The following is a 27974-nucleotide window of genomic DNA, read 5'->3' as shown; positions in this document are numbered from 1 at the left end:
AATAGGAGTATATCGAAATTTTGCAGTTTTGATAACATGAAAGATTTTGAGGTCAAGACTGGTACACTTCCTACTGGGGTTAAAAACAGTATCTTTTAGGAAAGGTGAGTGGGAGATTGGAAAAATCATTTAACACCTTCCATGTCAGAACGTTTAGAAAAGTTTTATGAAGAAAAATTTAATGGCTCGGGTTTGACGTTTAAAAAGTCCTAGAAGTTGTAAAACCTACCAATCTGTGTTACATAAAAATATACTTACTATTGTTTTCATGTGATTGTCTCAGTTTCTCTCTTATATATGACATGTCTGAATTACCATTTGAATAAAAGTAAACTTTGGTTGTAATTATTCATGAATATAATAGAGTGAGGTAAACATGGCTTTGTCAGCCAGATACGGCAAAACGCTGTAGCATTTGATGATATCGTCGACTCCATTACATAGATCAGCAATCAGTTAGTGCAATAGTATCGCCGGTGTCAACCCAGTTGTGGCCGGCGAATTCACCGGCCATAAGTGGTCGGCCACTAACAGTGTTTGGCTATTGTTATAGTTTCCATTCACTCGTCGATCAATCTAATGGCAAGTTAACCGTATTATTTTTATGATTTAATTAATGGCATAAAAGTGGTCAAACACGTGATGTATGCCAAATAGGATTGATGTGACTTGAACATAATGATCACCAATTGACACCTTTTAAAGCGGAATGAGCTGTTGTACAATTTAAATCAAAATTTAATCCAAGGTTGTTTACTTTATTTTTTTAAACCCCTAGGGGCGGTTTGGTTAAGGATAACGCCCATTCTCTATCTCAAAAAAGGATATCCGTTTGTTTTAGTATTGTGGATAGGAATTTTGATATTTTTAGAGTTAGATGGGAATAACGAGGTAGAATTTAAAAATTAACAAAAATACCTCTTTAGGTTTGCTAATTTATGAAATACCCCAATATATAAATTTTTGTAAAATGACAAAAATACCCCCATCCACAATTGTCAGATTCCAGCCACCACTGTCAGAATCTGGCAATACAGTGCACAATCGGCCGAATCTAATCTTTTGTGTACCGATATGGCCTTTTCTGGCCAGATCTGGCCATATTTACCACGGATCTGGCCGGAAAAGGCCAAATCTAGCCATCAGCGATAGCCAAAGATATGGCCGTCGTTGATGGTCAACGATAGCCATATCTTGGCTGTCGTTGACGACTAGCTATGGCGAAAGATCTGACCGTCAATGACTAGATCTTTAGTCATGGATCTGGCCAAAAAATGATAGATTGGCACACTACCGATCAGATCCAGCTAGTAGTATGCCATTATACCAGACTCCGGCCACCTTCCGACGGTGGTGGCCGAAATCTGACAAATGTGGGTGGGTGGGGGTGTTTTTGTTAATTCTTAAAATTTTTTTCTGAGGCTTTTTAGTTAAATTAATAAGCTTAAGGGATTTAAAATAGTTAAAGAAAATATAATAGTATTTTGAGGATAGTGAATTAAACAGTTATTTTGAGGATCTGATTGGAAATAGGATATGGAATAATGAAACAAACGGCTTTGGTAATCTTTCAATGTAAATAGTATTTACTGTTGATAGAATTAGGGGTAATTTGATTACGAAGTGAAAGAGTATTATTTTAAGATTACTAGAGTAATCTATTTTTTATTCCCATTTTATCTTTAGTTAATTAATATTTCGGACAAGAATGCCTTTATATGCCTGTCAAATAGTAATTAACCGAACTGTGCAAAATGACTTCTGTAACCCTCCACATGTGAGAGTTTGCTAAAACACCCCAACCACAATAAAAGTTTAAAATTTAACGAAACTTCCCCAGTCACCCAAGACGATTGCCGGCCATCAACCACCAACGTTGGTAGTCGTCAGAATAGCCACATCCGGCCGGATTTGGCCAACAGTGCACCAGTTTGGCCTTATTCGGCCAGAACTCTGTTATTAATATTTATGTGGCCTTATTCCCCTTAATCTTTAAGTTAATCTATCTCACCGATAATTCTATTTTTTTAGTAATATAATATTCTATGTATCAAACAACCCCTTATAGTTAATGGTGATGACCAAGTCATATAAATTAATGGGAAAATATAGCAATCGACGTGACATATATTATTTACATAATAATAACGACAAAAATTTAACCCTAATTTATGATAAATAAATAAAGTGAAGTGAGTATTGTTATTAATCTAGTTTTCTTTGGGTCTGAATTTAATAATGACCGCGTGATTCACATTAGATGTAAAATTTTAATATTAATATTATAAAAAAAGCTAGATTTCGGGTCCAGAAAATCTGGCCTAACTAATTAAACTTTGCCAAACTTAAAGTTCCTTTAGATTAGATAAGGTTAAATTTTAAAAACATGAACTTTACATAGAGAGAAATACATATATTTTATATTATGATGGAGTTGGTTCACCTGTTATTTCCTTTAGATTAGATAAGGTTAAATTTTAAAAACATGAACTTTACCTAGAGAGAAATACATATATTTTATATTATGATGGAGTTGGTTCACTTGTTATATATATATTATGATGGAGTTGGTTCACCTGTTATATATATATAACCAAGGCTGACGTGAGCTCATGCCAACAAGGGCGAATCAGAGTTCAGGAAGACTTTGTGCCATCTAGACGTTATCACGTCGCGCAAAGACGGAAGAGGTAAGGCTATCGTCAGTGTGGCTGGTGAATGCCAGGCTTGTGAGTGGCTAGGTTTTTGTCCACCTGCCCAAGCCCTAAGCGATTTAAGGATGTCTCCCGTGCAGACAACCAATGAGAAGCGGGTTAGGAATTCTACCACACCTGCTTGACTGCAGAATCATGATTACTACCTTGAATCCCCTAACTATAAATAGAGGGCTCCTCTCTCATTTACGGGATTGACTCATCTTTAGTCTTCAAAAGCACCCACACACACACACACACACACACACTCTCTCTCTCTCTCTCTCTCTCTCTCTCTCTCTCTCTCTATATATATATATTTCAATTCTCTCGAGATTGTAATTCAGCTCGTTGTACGCAACCTGACTGTAACCATCTGTTAATACAACCCTAGTGGATGTAAGATTCGCCTTTGAATATCCAAACCACTTTAAAAACCGCTTCTCATTTATTCTCTCATTGCATATTTCCATATCATGTGTAATTTCTAAGTCCGCTTAGCACTTTGCACGTGCGAGTCGTTGGTGTCAAAATCAAGCCTCAATAGTTTGGTGCTAGAAGGAGGGCGCTGAATTACCTGGAGAGGTTTAACAATACTCTCCAAACGGTTAGCCAAATGTTAGATCGTTTGGATCAGGTCGTACCACCAGAGTCTAACGAGGCGGTGCCACCGCCAAAGACGCCTGCAGGTCACGCAAAAGTGCGAAAAAGGGTGAAAGCCCGTACCGTGCGCACTGCAGTACGTAAAAGTAAGGGAAAGCAAGTGGCAAACAGTGAACCGAAGAGCTTCGAGGGACTAACGAACATCGGTCGCGCAACAGGTAGAATACCCGTGGAATTGCGACTCGGTGACATGTCCTAGCATGAGCCATCCCACGGCATGTCACATGGGCACTCCCATAAAAGTGCAAGGTAGGGAGATTCCCAATATCATCGAAATGATGACCTTGACTGTCATCATGCGGGAAACCCCCGTCATCCGTGGGTCGATTCTAACACTGCGGAGGTCGGGAAAACTCTCCGAGTCATTCAATGCGTTCACACGACCCCAGCCAGCGTATATCAAGGTTCACAAGAGCTTCCAACCGAGTTGAGGAAGAGTTCGATTTGTGGTATTTCCTCAACCGAAATCGTGAGGGTCAAACCCATGTTGCAGAAAGTGATCCTCAGGTAGCTCCACTACCTTAGATTGAGGAATTACAACGAGCATTGGATCAGCTTAAGGCTTAACAGAATGAGCGTAGGAAAGTTGTTGAGGCGTCTCCCTTTTCTCCAGCAATGTTAGCTGCTTCTCTCCCATCGAGATTCAGAATGCCCGACATATGTGCGTTCGATGGGAATTCTAATCCGCAGGATCACCTTTATGAGTTCAACGACCTCATAAAACTCCACCAAGTCTCTGACTTGGCCAAAAGTCCCTGCTTAGCAGTAACTCTGACTGCCCATGCCAAACGTTGGTTTAGATCACTTCCTGCGGGATCTATCAACTCATGGCAACAAATGAGCTTGTCATTTTTGAGACACTTTCACGCAAATAAGAAATTCTCGATGCTATTGAGCTATCTAAGCAACATACGGTAGGAGCGGAATGAATTCCTCTAGTCTTATATAGATAGATTCCACAGGGAACTCCATAAAGTGGCTCACACTCTCGAAGAGTCCGTTCAGATTCTTATTTTCGCAAGGGTTTGCTTGTAAACTAACTTGTGGAAAGAATTGCAATATGAGGACGATGTTTCCCCCACTCGCTTTTACGACCTCACTAAGAAGTATCTCCAAATTGAAAATTCTATGGCCACGCTTAATCACCACGACCCCAGTCCTTCGACCAGTGCTCCCGACTAGGGGGAGAACAGTAGAAGGGCTGATCGTAGATGAGCTAATGATGATCAGCGGAAAGGAAAGAAGTACCAATTCAAGCAGTCAATACACTCATTTGAATGCCTCAGTGTCAACTATTCTGGATAAGTTAGAGGAGGCCAGCCTGCTTGGAGAGCCAGAGCCCATGAAGAATCCCCTCTCAGCTAGGAACAACAAAAAGTACTGTCGCTATCATCGGGATAATGGGCATCACATCGATGAGTGTTAGGCTCTCAAGCAAGCAATTGAAGACCTCATCAAGCAAGGGCACTTCAAGCAGTATGTTGATGGTCTGACTCCCATTCGGGAAAAGGATCAAGAGGAATAAGGGAAGAAACATCGTGGTTGCAAGGGTCTCTACTGTGTAGGGATCATCTTTGGAGGACCACACCTCGCAGATAATTCTCGAGGTGCCCAGGAAAGGTACGCTCGGGAAACTCGTCATGACCCCGTGAGTGTGATGAGCACGACGCCGTGACCTGCTAAGGTTCTCAGGGAAGAGGAGATTACATTATTAGAGAAAGACGCGGTGCGATTGCATCAGCCCCATGATGATGCACTCGTTATTGCGCCTGGAATAGGTTGGTGCGAAGTCCACAGAATGTTAGTGGACAATGGAAGCACTATGAATATCCTCTTTTTGCAAGCTTTCAAAAAAATGCAATTGGACGAGGCATATCTAAAGCTTGCCTCCATCTCTCTCTACGATTTTACTAGGGATCATCTAATTTCTAAGGGAATGATCGCACTCCTTGTCACTTTGGGTGAGACCAACGAAATAACTAAGATGATAGAGCTTTTAGTGGTAGACTGTCTGTCCAGCTTTAATCGCACCTCCGGGCATGAGCTGCTAAGCTTCATGGATGCCTACTTGTGGTACAATCAGATCTTGATACATGCACCTAACGAAGAGCATACCTTGTTTGTTACAGATCGGGGACTATATTGTTACAAGGTTATGCCCTTCGACCTAAAAAATGCTAGGGCAACCTACCAGCGGCTGGTTAACTGTATGTTTTCTAAGCAGATCGAAAAGTCGATGGAAGTTTATGTTGATGACATGTTGGTCAAGTTGCATGTCACTTCAGATCACAATGCGCATCTCACTGAGATGTTCTACGTACTCCAAAAGTATAGGATGAAGCTCAACCTTCTTAAGTGCTTATTTGGAGTATCCTCATGAAAGTTTCTAGGGTATATGGTTAACCAAAGGGGGATCAAAATTAACCTCGAGAAGATCCAAGCTCTCCTTGATATGAAAATCCTGACCAACCAAAAACAAGTTCAAAGCCTAAATGGGAGGATAGCGGCTCTCAGCTGTTTCATATCGAGGGCAACAGATCGTTGCTTGCCATTCTTTAATACACTCAGGGCCAACAAGAAGTTCGAGTGGACTCTAGAGCGTGAGTAGACTTTTTAGAGTATAAAAGAACATCTTGGAAAACTGCCTCTTCTATCCAAGCCTCTTCCCAAGGAAATTCTATTCCTCTACCTGTTTGTTTCTCAGTATGCTGTTAGTGCAACTTTTATTCGGGAAGAGGACAGAGTTTAGTGGCCAGTGTATTATGCGAGCAAGCAACTACTGGATGACGAGATGCGATATCCAGAAATGGAGTGATTAGCTTATGCTCTGCTGATTGCCTCTAGGAAGCTGCGACCCTATTTTCATGCCCACACAATCCATGTTCTAACCAATTACCCACTCAGGAAAGTTCTGCAGAAGCCAAAAGCTTCGGGTAAGTTAATCAAATGGGCAATGGAATTGAGTCAGTTCGATCTACATTACAGACCGAAGGCAACCATCAAATGGCAGGTTGTTGTTAATTTTATTTCGGAATCCTTGTACCAGCCAAATCGAGAATCTGAGCAGTCAACTAGTGAAGTCATCAAGGAAACCATTCAGAACTTATCGAATTTGAGCCTCTATGTCAATGGTTCCTCAAACAGGAAGAGAGCCAGGGCAGTTCTTCTCTTCTTCAGTCCCGAAGGGACTCGCATTTATGGAATTCATCGATTTGAGTTCCAAGCTACAAGCAAAGAGGACGAATATGAAGCGCTGCTTGCCGGTCCATGACTAGAGAGGGAAATGGGATCGGATGTGATCAACATTCACAGTGACTCCCAGCTGGTTGTTAATCAGATTTTGGGAGAATATCAAGCCAAGGAAGAAAACATGATCAACTGTCTTAAGAAAGCTAAGGCCGTACTCGAGCCTTTCAAGTGCTTCACGATCAAGCAAATCCCGAGAGACAGTAACTCTATTACGGATGCCTTAGCAAGAATAGCCTAATCGCTAGGCTCAGATGTGCCGAAAAGTATTGCAATTCGGTACATAGAGATTCCTAGTATCAACTCACCTGAGCAGACCGTGACTACAACAAAATCTATCTCTTGGATGACTCCAATCATTCAGTATCTCCAAGATGAGACTCTGCCCAGAGACAAGACTAAGGCAAAAATCCTGTGTACCAGAGCTGCTCGTTACATGCTCGTTGGATATTAGTTATACAAGCGAGGGGTTAGCGTCTCTTTCCTCCAATGTGTAACCGACGAAGAAGCAGACTATATTATGAGGGAGATATATGAAGGGATCTACGATAATCACACGGTCGCACAATCCCTCGCCAACAAAATTGTCCGCCAAGGATACTATTGGCCTTTACTTTAGGAAGACATTTTTAACTTTGTGAAAAAGTGTGACAAGTGCTAGCAGTTCGCAAACATTTTGCAAGCTCTTTCCCACCAGCGGACGACAATGACCATACCAACCAGAAAGGGAGTGTCAAGTATGCTGTGGTTGCGGTAGATTACTTTACCAAATGGGTCGAGGTCAAACCTTTGGCCGTGATCACTACTAAGAAGCTCAAAGACTTCATCTTCAGGAATATAGTGTGCCATTACGGGATTCCTCATACACTCATCTCTGATAATGGGAAGCAATTCGACAATGAGGAATTCAAGCAGTTTTCCGATGAGCTGGGGATCCATAAAAAGTTTGCCTCACCGCAAGACCGCAAGCCAATGGTCAGGTTGAAGCTGTCAACAAGAGCATCAAGCACACACTGAAGGCCAAGCTTGGCGCTACCAAGGGAAATTGGGTTAATGACCTCTCAGAAGTTCTATGGGCATATAGAACAACTCTGAGAATCTCTACTTCGAAAACGCCATTCTCGCTAGCATATGGCAGCGAGGCTATGATTCTAGTGGACGTATGGACTGGTTCACTTCGGAGAGACCTATTCAATGAAATAGATAATAACGCACTTTTACCTGCAAGTCTGGACCTAGTTGAAGAACACTAAGACAAGGCTCAATTAAGAATGGAATCCTACCAGCAGCGTGCAAAAAGGTTCTTTGACTCTAAGGTAAGGAGAATAGACTTTCAGGTCGGCGACCTAGTCCTAAAAGAAGTCCTTCTTGGTACAAGGGAACCAAGTGCGGGGGTATTGGGACCTAATTAGGAGGGTCCATACCGCATCGCTAAGGTAATATGACCTGGAATATATCACCTCAAGAGGCTTAAGGGTTCCAAAGTACCGCGAGCCTGGAATGATGAACATCTTCGCCCCTATTACCAGTAATTCCGAACCCGCTCTTAATTTTATTCATTTCTTTTGCTTGTAAAGTTTTGCTTGTAATCTTTATGAATAAGATCGTTCTGCTTTATCTTGAAGGAATATTTATGTCATGTTCTTTTGAATGATCTTGTTTGTTACAATACTTTTACAAGTTTCCAGATCAGATGTATAATATTAGTCTTGTGAAATGCTCAAATTATAGAAGTGCTATCACAAATGGCCTAAAATACTCCTTTTATATATGTCAAAATAAAAACAATGGGCAACACAAAGATAAAAAGAAAAAGAAGAAGAAGAAGAGTCCAAAGGAAAGTTGTGCAAAAACAGAAGAGGCGATCACTGGTCCCCGCCTCCAGGCTCTGTGGGCATGACCTCTATATCAGCCAGTTAGTCGCTGACCATCGGATCAGCTACTGGGTCATCAGGGACGTATTCCTCCGACTAGTCATCCTCAAGAGGAGGCTCTTGTCCCTCTTCCCCCTCGACATCATTAGCTTGGGCCATGAAAGTGAGGATGTCCTGATATTCATTCGGGAGGTCAGAGAGGTCCATCCCTAGATTCCTCGGTCGTAAGTTATAGATGGCATGTATTACCCAGTCAACGACTTTCCTCTTGAGTTTAAGATTTTGACGCTTCATCTGCTCAGTTAATGAAACGACTCGCCCTTGGAACAGCTCGAGATCCACATTCAGAGTCCTCTTTTGCTTCTTAGAGTTTTCCCACAGTCAAGCTATGTCTTCCTCTGCCTTCATGGCACGCTCAGAGTTCGCCTTTAGCTTATTCTCTTTCTCGCCGCACTCTTTGGTGAGTTTGGCCACTGTCCTTTGGAGCTCCTTGTTCTCCTCGCCTCTCTTTTCAAGCTCGACCTTCTGGAAGTCCACTGTGCGAAGGGCAAAATTGCTCTCTACCAAGTACTGATTCGCCTGAATGTAGACCGCTTTTGCCTCTGTGTCCAGAGCCGTGAAGTCCTGTTCCAACTTGGTATTCTCTTCCCTCAGCTCGTGGAACCCTCCAACAGAGTCCAAATTGATTGATCTTTTATTGGGCCATATGCAAGGCAAGCAGGGACTGTATGACTCATCTTTAGTCTTCAAAAGCATACACACACACACACACACACACACTCTCTCTATATTTCAATTCTCTTGAGGTTGTAATTCAGCTTGCTGTACGTGACCTGATTGTAAACATCTATTAATACAACCCTAGTGGACGTAGGATTTACTTTTGAGCATCCGAACCACTTTAAAAACCGCTTCTCATTTATTCTCTCATTGCATATTTTCATATCACGTGTAGTTTCTAAGTCCGCTTAGCACTTTGCACGTGCGAGTCGTTGGTGTCAAAATCAAGCATCAACAATATATATTATGATAGAGTTGGTTCACATGATCTCTCGGAGGACCCTCCAATAACTCAAAAGCATATACAATACGAAATTCTTACCTATCTAAAATCAAGCACAAAACAATCAGGCGCAATTAATAAAATAGAATAAGACCTATTTCATTGGAGTCTAGTGTGAGTGGTAGTTGTCGAGTCCATTGTTTAAGTTAGTGGAGTTAGTGGTTGCTATTTTTTTGTTTAGTTTCTAATTCTTAGTTGATGTAGTACCTATAAAAGGCTTTTGTTTTACTCAATAAATGTATCAATTATTTATTTAATATAAATATTATTATATTATTATTATTTAGATTACATTTTAACCCTCTATATTTGAGAATTTAGCTAAAACACTCACAATAAAAAGTTTAAAAATTAACAAAAACACTCTAACCGCCCAACAGGACAGTTGACTGCCGACCACCATCGTCATTCGGTAGTCGTCAAAACGGGGCATGACTGGTTGTTTGTACATCAACTTGGCCGTTGTTGACGGTTGGTTGTGTGTCGTTCCCACGATTGCTAGTTGTCGGTTGGTGGTGGTGGCCAGTGTCTAGCGATTGCTAGTCGTTGGTTGGTCGTGGTGGTCGATGGCTAGTGATGGCGACGACAGTGGAGGCAGTAGTCGGTAGTCGTCGAAAGGTGGTTGGGGTGTTATGGGTAAATTGTTTTAAGAATAAGGGTAATAATGTCCTAAAGTTTTATTTGTTAGGAGTAACCTTATAACAAAATTAAGATTACTAAGTTATTTTAAAATACCCAAGAAAATAGTGATATTCAGATTATCATCTATATAACTAACAGTAATTACTATTGATTTAAGAGGATTACCAAAATCTTATATTACTTGATAACCGAACGTGATAATATCAATAATATAAGATACATTACTAGAGCTACGTAACATTCACCCTAACTAAGCAGGCCCTTATAGATATTCTCATCTTTCACTTCTTTTCACATTCATTGTGGATAGTTGTAGGTAAAGACAACAAATTAATACAATAATGGATGTGACCAAAGTTGAAGATAGCTACATGGTATTTAATTGTGGATAGTTAAAGACCGAGAAACACCTAGGTCCACGAATGCCTTTGATCTTAAACTTTACTCCTGGGAAAGTTACAATAATTGATAGTAAATATATTACGACAGAGTTCATTTTTCATAGCTATATGTATTTTATTATTTGATGTTCCGCAAGGATGATGAGATGATTAAATTTATGCTCATCAATGATATTTAATTTTCCATGTATATATATGTTTCAGAGAAAGAAAACTAAATAAATATGGCAACAATAGAACAACAATTTCAACACTCTTTTGTCTTTCCCTTATCTTTTAGTTTATGAAAGGTAAATGTGAAAGAAACAAACAATCAGGGAGCAAATCTAGAATTACAGAAACAAAACAACGGTGATGACAACTATGTGTAAATGCTAGAGGTAGATGGCAGAAGGCGAAAGATAAAGTTAAAAGTAATTTATTAAAAAAAGAAAAAGAAAAAGAAATAAAAATGAACGTTGCAACAAGTCTTTTAACCTGTGTGGTCTTGGAATTAAAAGATGAACCGTAATAATCAATTGAAGTAGCTGACAAGCTGTCTCGTTTTTTTTTTAATCAAGATGTCTGTGTCAGTTTGATTGTACACTTTAATTAATCTCTGGATTTATTGAATATACTATAAACTCAAAGCATCTAGTAAATCATAATATAATTGTTTTTCATGAATAATAATTGATAAATTTTCTTGAAGTTCAGACCAACAACTATCTTGTCTTTTATGAACAATAATGGATAATTGTAAAACTATTTAATTAAGATGCTGTTATAAACATATATCTCTTCATCTTTCACATTCATTATTCATGCTACCTTGTTATATATATATATATATATAACTTAAAGTGCTGCGTACGGTCATTCGCTCTTGTAACAGTTTTCCTTTCTTACATATACCAAAAATTTCCATGGAGAAAAACGCTGAAAGCTCCCAGGCGCCTACACCTGGAGAAGAAGACCTAAGCAAAGAGATTGAAGAACTTTGTCTTAAACCTTCCAACAGAGAAAAATTGGGATGGTTCTTACCTCTATCAATACCAAGGGTTTTGGTGTCCATCTAGGCACATTCATGGCACGATCTCTTTTCAGAGGCGCTTCCAAGCACAAGATACAGACATAATATTAACGTCCTTTCCCAAATCTGGCACCACTTGGCTAAAGGCCCTCACCTTTACAATCGTCAATCGATTTCGCTATGAATTAAAAGATAGTCCTTTGCTGACTACATCCCCTCATGATCTGTTACCTGTAAATCAGATTCAGCATTCAACGCACAATCAAACCCCTACTCTTGAGGAATTTCCTACGCCAAGGATTTTCGCAACTCATATCCCATATGCTTCACTTCCGGTTTCCATTGTTAATTCTAATTGTCGTATTGTTTATATATGTAGGAATCCCTTGGACCAGTTCATCTCCAATTGGCATTTCCTACTCGAACTTCGAGAGCAAACCAAGGAGCCGATTTCATTAGACGAAGCTTTCGAGATGATATGTAATGGAATCCAAGCTTTTGGCCCCATTTGGGATCATGTGTTGGGGTATTGGAAGGCCAGCGCAGAGAAACCACACAAAATATTGTTCTTGAAATATGAAGATCTGAAAGTTGGCATCAACTTTTATGTTAAGAAACTAGCAGATTTTTTAGGATGTCCTTTCTCTAAAGAAGAAGAAAGTCGAAATGTGATTGAAGAAATATCAAAATTCTGCAGTTTCGATAACATGAAAAAATTAGAAGTGAATAAAAATGGTAGACTCAATGACGGGATTAAAACTAAAGTCTTCTTTAGGAAAGGTTTGGTGGGAGATCATACAAATTATTTAAACTCCTCAATGTCAGAGCGCCTGGACAAGATACTAGAAGAGAAATTGGGTGGATCTGGTTTCACATTCAAAAAACCATAGATGTTGTAAAAGGATATATAGTATTGTTTAGTGATGTTTGATTATCAATCTTCTTTATGTATTTGCATGATCGAAGTAGTTTATTTATAAATTTTCTTTCAGTTAATGCTGTCAGTCGTTTATTTTATGTTTTGTTTTGTATTTAAAGCTTGATGAAGGATGGAAAAAACCCTCTTAAATCCAAGCAATATCATATATATTTGAGTGGCATGCATATCTGTGTTACATATGTAAATACCTCTCCCTCTCACACACATTGCAGAAATAAAACACTCTTCTGATCTACTATTTTGCCGAGGTGTGTAACATTGATTTACACCTAGAATTGAGAAATCTTTTAATCCGACAAATATCTTCAAAAATAATGATATTATAACAGCCAAATATTAGTGCTTGATAGATAATTTAAGTTAATTGTTATAAAATTATATTCTTATAATTGCCTAGTTAATTGGGTGTATTATCTCTCTCCCTCCCATACATAGAGAGTAGTGTAAGGAATCGAGACAGAGACCAAGAGCAGGACAAAGAGAAGCAGTTCAAGACAATGACACTGCCAGAGTATGCCCAAGAAAGGAGAAAGAGAGAATAAATTTGTATATTTAATATATTGTAAGCCCGTACAATTGGCCAATTTATACATCTTTGTAAATGTAAAAAAAGGAAAGTAATGAAATAAAAGATCCCTGTAATTGTTCAATCAATCACTTGAATTAAGTTGATTGATTGAAACTCTAACTACTGCTTAATTTTAGCCAGCAGAGATTTAGGGAAATCAATCAAAGGCATTCCATATTTCGTCACTCCCCCTTAAGTTTGTGGTTTGTAGATGTCAAAAACTTCAAGCTTGTTAAGTAAATATGAATGTTGTCTGCTACATAATGGCTTTGTGAAGATGTCTGCTAGTTGTTCTGAAGTACAAATGTGTAAAGTTTTGATTACCCCTTCTTGTATTTTGTTTCTGACAAAATGACAATCAATTTCTATATGTTTCGTTCTTTCATGGATTACTGGATTTGCTGCTATGTTGTTTGCAGCCTTGTTGTCACAGTATAAAAGAACCAGTTTACTTACCTCTACTTCTAGGTCCTTTAATAATCCCAGAATCCAGACGATCTCACATGTTGTCTTTGTCATGGCTCTGTATTCCGCCTCTATTGAAGAAAGGGATACAGTTGATTGTTTCTTCTTTTTTTTTCCAAGAAATAAGAGCTCCCCCTAGCTTGATGCAGAAACCTATAAGTGATTTTCTTGTCATTGGACATGTGGCCGAGTTTGAGTCACAATGAGCTATGATATCCAAACCTTTGTCTCGAGGAAGGAGAATACCTAAGCCAGGACATCCTTTCAAGTATTTCATAACCTTTATCGCAACATCCATGTGAGATTGTTTAGGCTTATGCAAGAACTGACTAAGGATTTGGACCCAATAACTGATGTCTGAGTGAGTCATGGTGAGGTAGATTAATCGTCCAACAAGTCTTTGATAATTTGTGGGGTCTTCCAAAGGTGGATCAACTTCAGTAGATGATGTCTCATTGTCGTATTCCTGAGTAGTCAATTTGGTGTTTTGTTCTACTGGAATAATACTTGGCTTGCATCCTGATAGCCCATAATCAGAAATCAATTCCAAGACATACTTCTGTTGGTTGAGAGATATTCCTGCCGGGGATCGAGCAATTTCGATTCCTAGGAAATATTTTGTTTCTCTTAGATCTTTTATTCAGAATTGTCTGTTGAGATGCTCTTTCAAGGATTTGATGCCTACTTCATCATTTCTTGTAATAAGAATGTCATTTACATAGATGATTAGAGCAATAAAGTTTTACCTTTGTGTCAGGTGAATAATGCATAGTCATTTTTGGACTGAACAAATCCTATGCTAATGAGAGCTTTGCTAAATTTCTCATTCCATTGTCGGGATGCTTGTTTGAGACCATAGAGGGATTTTCGCAGATGACATACTGTATTCTCCCCTTTTTTGCGAATGTTAGGAGGAAGATCCATATAAATTTCTTCATGAAGATCACCATGAAGGAAAGCATTGTTAACATCCATTTGATAGAGAGACCAATTATGAACAGAAGCCACTATAAGGAAAGTACGAACAGTGACATGTTTGGCTACTGGTGAGAATGTCTCTTGATAATCAAAGCCCTCACACTAAGTGAAGCCTTTAGCTACTAATTGAGCTTTGTAACGTTCGATGGATCCATCAGCACGGTGCTTGATTTTGTAGACCCATTTACAACCAATGGGTTTTCTATGAGAGGGACGAGGCACTAGATCCCAAGTATGATTCTGAGTTAGAGCAGTAAGTTCATCAGCCATTGCTTGATGCTAGTGAGAGTATTAAACAACATCTATGTAACTAGTGTGTTCTCGATCGACAGAGATGTGACTGATATAGGCTATGTTTACAGGAGAGAGACGTCCATAACTCACATAATTGGAGGTATGATATAATGTACCTGGGGAATTGGAAACAGTAGGACATTCATAATCTTCTATCCAAATTGGAGGCCGAGTCTGCCAAGTATTGCGGCGTGTGGGAATAATTAGAACTGGAACAGTGGATCCTGTGTGGAAACAATTGGAATAGGGGATCCGGGTGAGGAACCAGTAGTAGGAATCTGAATAGGTGTTTCTTCTTGAGGATCATTAGTGGCTGCTGTATCAAAATCATTGGTAGTGTAGTCAGGCTGAGGAATCGGAGGATCCGGTATCATATAGAATAGAGGATCCTGTTGGATAGTATCTTCAGGAACCAGACTGGGTGATGTAGATGTAGTAATGGTATCTCTGGCAAATGGAAAAATGTCTTCATGAAACACAACATCTCTGGAGATTAGGAACCTGTTTTCAACTGGATCATATAGCCTGTAACCTTTCTGAAGCATAGGATATCCCATAAATATACAATGGGTGGCCCGGGTACCAAACTTGTCATGGGAGCCAAGGGTGGCAGCATAACAAATGCAACCAAAAACTCGGAGGTGGTCAAGAGCTGGTGGCTTCTTGAACAGTATCTCATAAGGAGTCTTACCATGAAGAACTCTGGTTGGCATGTGATTGACTAGGTATATGGCTATGATCACACAATCGCCCCAAAAAGAAACAGGTATGTGGGCTTGGTGTTTGAGGGCACACGCTACTTCAAGTAGATGATGGTGTTTTCTTTCGACAACCCCATTTTGTTGTGGTGTATATGTGCAAGAGCTTTCATGCAAAATGTCAAGAGATAAAAATAGAGATGAACAATTATAATTAAAGATCTCCTTAGCATTGTTGGTTCTAACTCTTTGTATAGAAGTACGAAACTGGGTGGTGACCATGGATAGGAAATTCTCACTGTGAGTAAGTGTTTGAGATTTGATTGCATGAGGAATGTCCATGTACCCCGGGAAAAGTCATCGATAATGGTGAGGAAAAATCTAGATCCATCATGATTTGGGGTGTGGTAAGGCCCCCAAATATCAAGATGGATTAAAGCAAAAGGTTGGGTTGTAGTGGAAGTGCTATGTGGAAAGGTAATGCGGGCTTGTTTAGCCAATGGACATATAGGACATTGAGGGTAAGGGTGAGGGATAGTTGCACTGTGACCTAATTGTTGATGAAGAATAAAGGAATTTTTATTAATTATCGTATTACAATGGGAAATTTTATTTTGACTACAAGTAGGAAAACTTTTAGGAGACTCAACAGGTGCCCAGTAGTATAGACCTCTATTGACTTTACCCAAGCCCATCAGTTTCCCAGTCGAAGGGTCTTGAAATTTACATGTGTTAGGACAAAACTCTACAATGCAACTATTGTCTTCACATATTTTGGATACTGAGATAAGATTAAAATGAAATGCAGGAACACATAACACATTTTTAAGTGATAAAGTGGCAGATAAGTGGACGGTTCCTATATGAGTAGCTGGGGTGATATTTTCGTTTGGCATACGAACGGAAGTGGATGAGGTAGTGGAAATTGTGGTAAAAAAATTTGGGTGACAAATGATGTGATCACTAGCCCTTGAATCAATAATCTACATATTAGTTGTGAGTACATTAAAACAATAAGAGGTACATGCGTAAGATGCGGTGGGAGCAGTCGGGGCATTGTTTAGTAATTGGAGCAATTGATTATATTGTTCCGGGTTGAGAGTAGGTGTTGACTGATTTCCAAGAGAAACTTGGAAAGAAGAATAATGACCATTTCTCTCTTTGTTGTTGGAATCCGGATGACCATGTAATCTCCAACAATGGTCCTGATCATGATTTCTTCTTTTGCAATAATCACGATATAATCGATTTTTATTGGATCTTGAATTTCCCAGCCCATTTGACCCATATCTAGACCCGTTTGACCCATTTTCAAATCTAGTTGACCCGGTTGACCTGTTTGACCCATTGCATGACGCGGCACAATTGGAACCGTGAGATGCGTTTAAAAACGCGATGAGTTTCTGGTCGTCAGATCTCAAGATTGAATTTGAGCCTTTCATCTCATTATATATAAGAGAAGGTTTTTCACCTTCATTGTGCCCTAGCCGCTGTGAATCCCCATTTTCTCTCAACCCTGCCAGTGCCATTGAATCCAGTGATGTTCTGTCATAGTTCAACTAGTGTTGGCTTTCATCTTGCATCGCTAGTTGAAAACTCTGGCAAAGAGAAGGTGGTGGAGATGCGGCCAGTACTTGTGTCCTGAAAGAGAGAAAATCGTCATTTAATCCGAGCAAAAAATGCGACAATCGGTCGCGATCTCGCATTATGTGGTATTGATTGAGTGTTTCTGGTGGCCCCTCAAGCGTTTCTTCGGCAGCGTCTAACTCATTCCAAACGACAGAGAGCCAATTGAAATAAGTGGTGACCGAGTTGTTCCCTTTCTTGAGTTCGATGAGACGCTACCAGAGAGTGAAAATTTTGGCAAGATCGAGCTTTCCATACATCTCCTTGATGTTAGCCCAGATTTCGGCAGCCATTTCCGTTGGTGGGAGCCCAGCCGCAACCTCTGACGAAAGGCAATTGCTGATCCATGAGCAGACCAGCATATTGCAACGATTCCAGTGGCGTTGAAGATGAGGTTGCGGCGGTGGTTGAAAAGCCCCATCAAGAAATGAATCTTTGTCTTTGGTGAAGAGGGCTTGCCGAAAATCGCGAGACCAGGAGGCATAGTTGTCAGATCCGGTGAGGGTTTGTTTGATGAGGACTAATTCAGGTCCATCGGAGACCGGTGAGAAGAGAACATCGCCTAGTTCAAGGCGATTGTTCCCGGCGACTGAAATGATTCGAAAAAGGTGCAAGTAGGGATTTGGATCCGAACCCGATGTCATAATAGAATCCGGGTTGTAACCCGGTATTCCAAGAGAGGCTGGGTTAGGCCTTGAATGGGTAAAAGATTCCGGGTTGTGACCCGACATTCCATATGGATAACGGGTTGGGTCAGGCCTGTTTTGAATTGTTTAGGCTTGAGTTGTAGCAGGTAGAGATTGGTTGTTTGGGCTGGAGCTGTGTGGGTTATCTATGGTGATTGGGCTGTTAGTTGGGCCGTCTGGGTTTGTTGTAGCTGTATTTGGGTTGAGTTCCATGATGAAGGTTAATGGTGTTTTTTGATTGTTTGCAGGGACAAAGAGAAAGAAGCTGAGTTGAAAGGCAAGCGGAAGCTGTTAGTTGTGCTCTGATACCATGTAAGGAATCGAGACAGAGACCAAGAGCAAGACAAAGAGAAGCAGTTCAAGACAATGACACTACCAAAGTATGCCCAAGAAAAGAGAGAGAGATAATAAATTTGTATATTCAATATATTGTAAGCCTATACAATTGGCCGATTTATACATCTTTGTAAATGTAAAAAAAGGAAAGTAATGAATATAAAAGATCTTTGTAATTGTTCAATCAATCACTTGAATTAAGTTGATTGATTGAAACTCTTATTACTGCTTAATTTTAGCTAGCAGAGATTCAGGGAAATCAATCAAAGGCATTCCATATTTCTTCAAGTAGAAAATGAATAAATGATAATGTTATACGAATAAAGTTAGAATATTAAATTTGTATCAGATCTATATGGTATTAACAATATCTCCTTTATTATAAGATGATGGGATAGGTGAATTAATTTGTCAAATCAATTATCAAAATCCAACTTTGTGTGTAGCATTATAAAAAATAAAATAAAAATGCTTCTGATTTACTATATTGCCTATTACTTGTCGAGCATTGATTTAATAACTAGGACATTAGATTTTGAGATCTTTTGAAACGACAAATATCTTTTGGAATAATGATAGATTTATTATAATATGGTTAAAGATATTATTAATTAATTGCCTGGTTAGGTGCATTATTGTAAAAAGAAATGTCATAACTCAAATGATCATACGCAACTTAAGTATCATGTACGTACTTTAGAAGTGTTGCCATCTCTCATTCCTCATCAATTTACCAATTTTTTTTTTTTTTTTTCTAATGATCAAGGGTTTTCGGGTCAGTTTATGCATATCTTAACTATTTTTTCGAGACTTTAAAACTATTGACTGAATAAAAGCTTTAAAGGTCATCCTTATTAACAGTTATGGAGACTCAAACACAAGAGACTGTACCAAATTAATTTACCAATTCATACCACCAAGCTGTATCTTTTTCCAAAAAATTACTTGCCCGACAACTCTTTGAGGAAGAATCGAAGACGAGATTTCCATAATAAAGTTCTGGGTCTTTTAATTCCATTGGTATGAGGCAATTAGCCATATGTCTTTTTGTGTATTCTCGTGCAAATTAAGTTAGCTGAAATAAAAATTTTGAAGAGTAAAACCAGTGGGAATTATTATTTGGTAATAAACTGTCAATGGTAAATTGTTATGTATATAAGACAAGCTAATTATAATTCTAACCAAGGAGTTTTTCTCCTGGTTTAAAGAAAAAAACTTGTCAATTACCAAGGCAAAGTTCTGTTCAAAAATCAGAATGTAGAATTTTGCATTTAACCCAATTATTTTTGTTAAAAAAAAAAAAAAAAATCCCTTTTACACTTAAAAAGCAGTATTCGTTGTAGGCTTCATCACCCGGAATCTGTGCTCCATAGTTTTTGAATTGGATACATATATTTTATTGTCAAGTCAGCGTCCGGGCTTGTCATCGTTGCATTGGTTTCCACTCCTCGGTCGGCCATCTACTGTCTACTATTATGNAAAAAAAAAAAAAAAAAAAAAAAACTTTTACACTTAAAAGCAGTATTCATTGTAGGCTTCATCACCCGGAACCTGTGTTTTATAGTTTTTGAATTGGATACATATATTTTATTGTCAAGTCAGCGTCCGGGCTTGTCATCGTTGCATTGGTTTCCACTCCTCGGCTGGCCATCTACTGACCAGTGTTCTGAAAGTTGGACCGGACCACCCGGTCGGACCGGTTCGACCGGCAACCGGCGGCAAATCTGGTCCGGCATATATAAAAAACCGTTATTTGAAGTTAAACCGGATTAGACCGTGGTTGGACCACCGGAATAGTGCCGAATCGCGATCCAATCGTAGCTAAACCCTGCCAGATTCCGACATCTTTCGACGGAGAAAACACCCTCATTCGACGGACAACATCTCCATGACCAAACCCATCCATTTTCAGTCGTCGTCGTCCAGCCTTCGTCGATCGTCGTCCACCTAAAGTTTACGGCTTTACGCGACGTCGGATTTCTTTCGTTGATTCCGTCGAGTTCCGACGCCGATGGAACTCCGTCGCACCACCATTAGAGTCGCCGGCACCTGCACATCAAAAGCCCCAAGATTCCAGCTTGGATTGGCCGTCGATCGTCGCTGCCGCCATACTTACCAAAATCTTTGCGCGACAGGGGTGTTTTAGATAGATTTCAAACCTTAAGGGAGTATTATAGGGGTTTTTTTTGATGAATTTCAAACCTTTAGGGACTAAAATGTAATTTTACAAATTAGGGTCCAACCGATCGATTCAACCGGTCAAACTGAAAACCGGACCCTTGAACGGGTCATTGTCCGGTTCGATTTTCATAAAATTGCTACTGACTACTATTATGCACACAACTACACACACCTGTCTCAACTTCATTAAATTTGAGGACAGAGATGAAAGATATTAACAAATCATGATGAAGGAAGATCTTACAACTTGCAAAAACCCTAGTGACATTAGGCTAGAAAACCTATAAATAGGTAGCTCTCCTCCTCAAAAAGGGGGTTAATGTTAGGGTTTGGCGACTACTTCAGTATTAATAGGCCACGTAGACGCATTCAAGGGTCCCACTCCCTAGTGTGCGGGCAAGGTCACGAAGGCAGCGCCCCTGAGCTTGTAGGCGGTTTTAGGTTTTTTCCACGTTAACAAAGCAACTATTGGGGAATGGAGTGACGGCCGGTGTCCAATGCAGGGAACCATCCCTAGCCTGGTGGGTACAGGCAGGGCTTCAATAGCTAAGTTCGATCGACCACGAAAGCAAGGACTTATTTTATTGCCCCGCACAAGGATATAACATCCGTGCTCCCTTCTCCTTTGAGTCGAAGGCCTTTTCAAACTCCTTAATCTTAATGTAGGGTCGTTGCTTGCTTTTTTTTTTTTTAGGTCTAAGCATTCTTTAAGTTATTAATTCCTTATTTGGTTTGGGCTTAGGAATAGGAATCCTTATAATACTAGGTTTTAATCTTTTAAACCTGGTATATAAACACACTTTTCTCTTGTAATGAGATATAGCAATCTACGGCAAATTACTTCATTGTAAACGAGAGAGGTGAGACAATATTGAAATAATATTGGCTCTGTTGGACGTAGCCTGTTAATTGCGTGAACCAAGGTGAAATCGTGCATACTTCTTCTTTCTTTTATTGTTTATGGTTTGTGCATGTGTTTGCTATTTTGGTTTTGCATCATATCTCTATTTCGTTCAGTTAGATACACACCGATTTATAGAAAAAATAAAGAAGAAACACTACTAGAAACAGACTAACTTGTCATTTTCTAAGAACATTTTGATCTTGTAACCTTGACTGATCGATTTGAATGTTCCAGTAACAATAAAAAAAAAAAAAAAAAAAAGTCGCTAATACAGCCACTAAGGACGTATGACTTGCTTATAGCATCCGAACCACTTTAAAAATCTCTCTTGTCAACCTTTTATTTACTTTTTTTCAAACATATAGTATCCCTGCACCATAAACACTCACCACAATCACTTCACGTGTAAACTCATAGCAGTTTGCATGTGCATATTTCGTTGGTGTCAAAATCATATATCAACATAATTATATGAAATTCTACCTTATTTTTCCTAGCTATGACTTCTCAATAAATCGTTCATTTAGTAAGTTGTAAAGTATATGAATGACATTTTATTCAATATTTTGTTCATACAAAAAATAAATTTACATGAATAAATATTTGATATCTTATTAAATTGTAGATCGTTTATTTGATACGTAAGAGATATATCATGTACAGTCATCACTAATATTGCATTATAATCACACAATTTTGGTGGATTCTTCCTTGCTTTCACAAAATATGTGTTATGCCCAAGAACCAGGGCTGGCGTAAGCATACGTCAGCAGAAACAAATCCGAATTCAGGAAGGTTTTCTACCATCTGGATGCAGCCACATCCCGCAAGGACAAGAGGGATAAGGCCATTGTCAGTGAGGCAGGTGAACACCAGGCCTATGAGTGGTTGGGAATTGTCCACCTACTAAAGCCATACACGATTTAAGGACATCTCTCATGCAAACAACCAATGGGAAGTGGGTTAGGAATTGTACCACACCTGCCCGGACGCAGGATCATGATTACCAGCTTGAATCCTCCAACTATAAATAGAAGGCTCTCCTCTATTTTATAAGAGGGCGTGATTTAGTATCTGCTCTTCATCAGAAACCTTTGACCGATCCTGTCCACCAGCTAATGGCTCGTGGTTTCGAAATTGAACAAACCAACATCGACAATAACCAAATCCCCTGGGTACGGAATAAGACTTCCCCTGAAGTGCCGCCAGTCCAGCAGAGTATCATAGCGGATATTCCTTCGAGCTCACAATTCGACCTAGCCGTGATGAATTATCTGGAGAGGTTCAACAATACTCTTCAAACGGTTAGCTAGAGGCTGGGTCGTTTGGACCAGGTTGTGCCAGCAGAGTCTAACGAGGCGGTGCCACCGTTAAAAGCGCCTGGCAGTCGCGTGAAAGCATGGAAAAAGGAAAAGGCTCAAACCACGCGCACTACAACGCATAAAAGTAAGGGGAAACAAGTGGCGAGTAGGGGATCAGGAGGCTTCGAGGGGCTAGCGAACACCAGTTATGCAACGGGTAGAATACCCATGGCGTTGCGACTTGGTGACATGTTATAGCTTGAGTTGTCCCACGCCACGTCATATGGGCACATCCATAAAAGTGCAGGCTAAAGGGATTCCCAACCCCATCAAAGTAATGGTCCCGACAATCGCTGTTGGGGGAACTTCCACCGCCCGTGGGTTGGTTCTAACCATCGCGAGGGTCGGGAAAATTCCCCAAGCCATTTGCTACCCTCACACAGCTCTAGCCAGCGTGTGTCAAGGCGCGCTGGAGCTTCCGATCGGGCAACGGAAGGGCCCGACCTTCAATCCTTCCTCAATTGCAACTGTGAAGGTCGAACCCACATTGCAGAGAGTAACCCCCCGATAGCCTCGCTATCTCAGATTGAGGAGTTGCAACGACAATTGGATCAGCTCAAGGCTCAGCAGAACGAACAAGATAAGGTCGTTAAGGTGTCCCCCTTCTCTCCAGTAGTACTAGGTGCTCCTCTCCCATCAAGATTCAGGATGCTCGACATGCAGGCATTCGACGAAAATTTTGATCCGTAGGACAACCTCTACGAGTTCAATGACCTTATGGAACTTCACCAAGTCTCTAACTTGGCCAAATGTTGTTACTTAGTAGTGACATTAACCACCCATGCCAAGCGCTGGTTCAGGTCACTCCCCGCGGGATCAATAAGCTCATGGCAACAAATGAGCTCATTATTCTTGAGGCACTTCCAAGAAAACAAGAAGTTCTCAATGCCGTTGAGCTATCTGAGCAATATACGGTAGGAGAGGGATGAGTCCCTTCAATCTTACATAGACAGGTTTCACTACAAACTCCACAAACTGGCTCACACCCCTGAAGAGTCCGTTCGGACCCTTATTATCATAGGAGTTCACCCGCAAACTGACTTATGAAAAGAGCTATAGTCAGAGGACAATGTTTCTCTTACCCGTTTCTACAGCCTTACCGAGAAGTATCTCCGAATAGAAAATTTTGTGGCTGTCCTTAATCACCACAACCCCGGTCCGTCAACCAGTGTTCTTGGTCAGGAGGAGAACAGTAGAAGAGTTGATTGCGGTTAGGCTAATGACGATCAGCGAAAAGGGAAGAAGCAGCGATCTGAGCCCAAAAATTCTTACGCCCCAATTCCTCATCGAGATTGCGACAAGAATTAGTACACTCCTCTGAATGCCTTAGTATCGGCAATTCTAGATAAATCAGAGGAGGCCAGCCTGCTCGGAGAGCCGGAGGCCATGAAAAATCCCCCCTCAGCTAGGAACAGCAGTACTGCCATTATCATTGGGATAATGGGCATCACACTAATGAGTGTCGGGCTCTTAAGTAAGCAATTAAAGACCTTATCAAACAGAGGCACTTTAAGGAGTATGTTGACGGTCCGACTCCCATTCGAGATCAAGACCAAGAGGAACAAGGGAAGAAGCGTCGTGGTCGCAAGGGGCTCTACTATGTAGGGATCATTTTCGGGGGGCCACACCTCATATGAAACTCTCGAGGTGCCTAGAAAAGGTATGCCCGGGAAGCTCACCATAACCCCTTGAGTGTAATGAGCACCGCGTCGTGACTGCTAAGATTCGCAGGGTAGAAGAAATTACCTTCTTCGAAAAAGACACAATATGACTGCATCACCCCCACGATGATGCACTCATCATCGCGCCTGAAATAGGCTAGTGTGAAGTCCACAGAATGTTGGCCAACAATGGAAGCGCCATGAATATCCTATTTCAGCAAGCCTTCGAAAGAATGCAATTGGACAAGGCAGACCTGAGGCTTGCCTCCTTCCTCTTCTATGGTTTTACTGGGGATCACCTAATTCCTAAGGGAACGATTGCACTCCTTGTCACGTTAGGTGAAACCAGCGAAGTGACCAAGGTGACGGAGTTCTTGGTGGTAGACTATCCGTCCGCCTTTAATGACATCTTGGGATGACCTCTACTACAAAATTTCAAAGTTGTCACCTCTATCTACCATCTGAAGATAAAGTTTCTCACCCCGAAGGGGATCGGGGAGGTGTAAGGATCCCAACGTGAATCTCGCGACTGCTACATAAGGGCAGTCCAGATGGCGTGCAAGGGAAAGGGAAAGCCAACGGGCGCCCTCGAGCACGCCATGGCAATCAGCAGAGGACAACATGGATCCTCGCATCCAGGAGTGCCTTCACGGTGGGCCAGTTGAGGACCTATCTGAGGTATCAGTCGATGAAAGCGAGCCGACTAGAGTATTAAGAATTGGGAGTAATCTCAAACCCCAGTTCGTCGAAAACCTGACGAGCTTCCTTAGAGAAAATGTCGATGTTTTTGCATGGATTCATGCCGATATGGCCGGGATCAGCCCGAACATAATATGTCATGCTCTAAACTGTTAGTAAATGGTCCCATACACACAGCGGAAACAAAAAATATAATTCAGGGATCGTTTACATGAGCCAAGATCAAGGGTATAATTTTACAATTCATATATAAAATCTGCCGAAAAATAAATCTGAGTTTAAAGAAAACAAATGCACGTTGGAGGCTCCACTAAATTTGTCGACGAATGTTTTGCTACCGATCCAAGTGTAGGATCGAACCTGCGTAGTCCACACGAAGACAATCTCAAAAAGAACCAAAGAGGGATTTGCTAGATCCTCTTTGGCTTCAAGATTAAGAAGAAAGCAAATCAATTGAATTAAATCAATTGAATTGATTTTAGGCAAAAGATGTTTATATCGTGGGAGTGTTTTGGAGTGGCTGCTGTGTGTTTTAATTTCAAGAAGAAATCAATTAATTAATCAATTAACACACACACTTTTCTTTTTATAGTTAATCAATTTGCCCTAATCCCATACGGAATAGGCTTGGGCTCCAACCCAAACGCCCCATGTTGCCAAGCACTCCCAATTTAATATTTTATTTTTCCATCATTATCTCAATTAAAATCAATTAATATATATATATAAATATATATTAACATTTAACAATAATGATAATATATTTAAATATGTGCGAACACACATTTAAACGTAATTTCACTTATTTAATTTTTCTAACAAATTAAATAAAGGCTACGACCTCAGCAAATTTAATTGCACTGTGAAATTACCAAAATACCCTTTCGCCTTAAAAGACGAAAACGCCCTTCTTTCTTCTTGCATCTTAAATTGTCTTCTATGTGTGTGACCCATAGGCTCCTCATCATATCGGCAGTGTATAGTATTGCGATTAACACCAATTAATCGTCTCACTAATACACAGACCAAGATTGGCCCCTAGCAAGGCATCATGGCCACCCGATAGATTCGGATTCAGCAAAGTAGCTACCTGTCAACGATATGGTTACCGTGCAATTCGATCCTTTCATCATACGTTATCTCGACGAGACGAAGGCATAGAAATAGTGTCAACCTTCGGTTACTCTCGATATTATTTATTCAGTTTCTGGACCAATGACCCGTATTATAAACTGGATAGAGCAACAACTCAATCCCACTGTGGCCACAGTTTTAGTGTCATTGCCATATACTGAATTGCGCCGTGAGATAACTTTCTCCCGTACCCGGGAGTGATGAATCCTCTGTCAATCCACCATAGTCTTGATACACTCCTTGATGCAGCCAATCACCACCGAATTGACAGCTCTGAAAAGAACTGCGTTAGGCTAGTGTCAAACTATACCAATCGGTGCACAAGGCGCTTCAGTGATCTCAGGTCTAAGGATCACATGCACCACCATTCGTTAGAGGATTTGTTCCATAGACACTGGGGTTACCATCCATATGGAATCCTCTGATGGGTCAGTCCAGTGAACTTGCTATGGTGTAATCGCCTATAGCAATCACCCATGTGTTGCACCAGGTTGTCACCAAACAACCTTGACAAGTGAGATCAGTCACTGCCTTTCGACAGGGTCGTTCAACACTATGATAGTCTTACCGTATTATCGGTACCCTTACTTCAGAATAATACTGAGGCTACGGACGTTTCTAGAATGGCCACCATATGTGCTCATAGGGTTCTCACTATCAAGATTTGAAACACTTGATACCTTCGTCACGGTTCTACCATTCTAAGGACATATATCAATACATATTGCAATAATAATGATTTACGCGATATAGAATAAAATGTCTTTTATTGATTAATGAACATTATTACAAAGAGTCAATTCTACAATAATTGATTGGCTCTAGGGCATCTGCTCTAACATAAACATTGACAGTGCAATCAAGCCAGTCTGCCAGAAGAGAAAAGCAATGGAACCTAAACGCTATGCCACCTTGAAAAGTGAGATGGATAAGCTCTTCTTGATTGGGTCTATTCGAGAGGCATTTTACCTGAGCTGGGTTGCCAACCCAGTCTTGGTAAAGAAACCAAACGACAAATAGCGGACCTACGTCGACTTCACTGACCTTAATAAAGCCTGTCTGAAGGATAACTTTCCCTTGCCAAGGATCGACCAGCTCGTTGATGCCATTTCTGGGCATGAGCTACTGAGCTTTATGGATGCCTACTTAGGATATAATCAGATCCAGATGTACGCATCAGACGAAGAGTACACCTTGTTCGTCACAAATCGGGGACTGTATTGTTACAAGGTCATGCCTTTTGGCTTGAAGAATGCTGGGGCAACTTACCAATGGCTGGTTAACCGTATGTTTTTCAAACAGATCGGCAAAATGATTGAAGTATATGGTGATGCATGCTAGTTAAGTCGCATGTCGCTTCAGATTATATAGTGCATCTCGCCAAATTGTTCGACGTACTTCAAAAGTACAGAATGAAACTCAACCCTCTTAAGTGTTCATTCGGGGTATCCTTAGGAAAGTTCCTGGGGTATATGCTTAACCAGCGGGCAATCAAAATCAACCCCAAAAAGTTCAAAGCTCTCCTCGATATGAAAAGCCCCACCAGCAAAAAGCAGGTTCAGAGCCTGAATGGCAGGATAACGGGTCTAAGTCGCTTCATAACAAGAGCAACAGATCGATACTTGCCATTTTTTAATGTGCTTAGGGCCAACAAGAAGTTCAACTGGACTCCAAAGTGCAAACAGGCCTTTCAAAGCATAAAAGAACACCTCGGAAGACCACTTCTCCTGTCCAAGTCTCTTCCCCAAGAAATTTTACTTCTGTACCTATCCGTCTCCCAACATGCAGTCAGCGCTACTCTCATCCGGGAAGAAGGCAGAGTTCAGTGGCCAGTGTATTACGCGAGCAA

General features: G+C 40.4%; 1 protein-coding gene across 1 annotated transcript; it reads left to right on the top strand.

Annotated features, from left to right (window-relative positions):
* Positions 1-10115: 10115 nt before the first annotated feature.
* Positions 10116-12554, top strand: LOC116142918 (cytosolic sulfotransferase 15-like). Its single transcript, XM_031428335.1, has 2 exons — positions 10116-10175; positions 11549-12554. Exons 1-2 carry the CDS (start codon positions 10116-10118, stop codon positions 12482-12484), a joined length of 996 nt encoding a protein of 331 aa, XP_031284195.1. The 3' UTR covers positions 12485-12554.
* Positions 12555-27974: the final 15420 nt, after the last annotated feature.

This window comes from Pistacia vera, unplaced genomic scaffold (genome assembly GCF_008641045.1).
Source record: "Pistacia vera cultivar Batoury unplaced genomic scaffold, PisVer_v2 Contig421, whole genome shotgun sequence".
NCBI lineage: Eukaryota > Viridiplantae > Streptophyta > Magnoliopsida > Sapindales > Anacardiaceae > Pistacia > Pistacia vera.
This window is presented reverse-complemented; position numbering and strand designations above follow the sequence as displayed.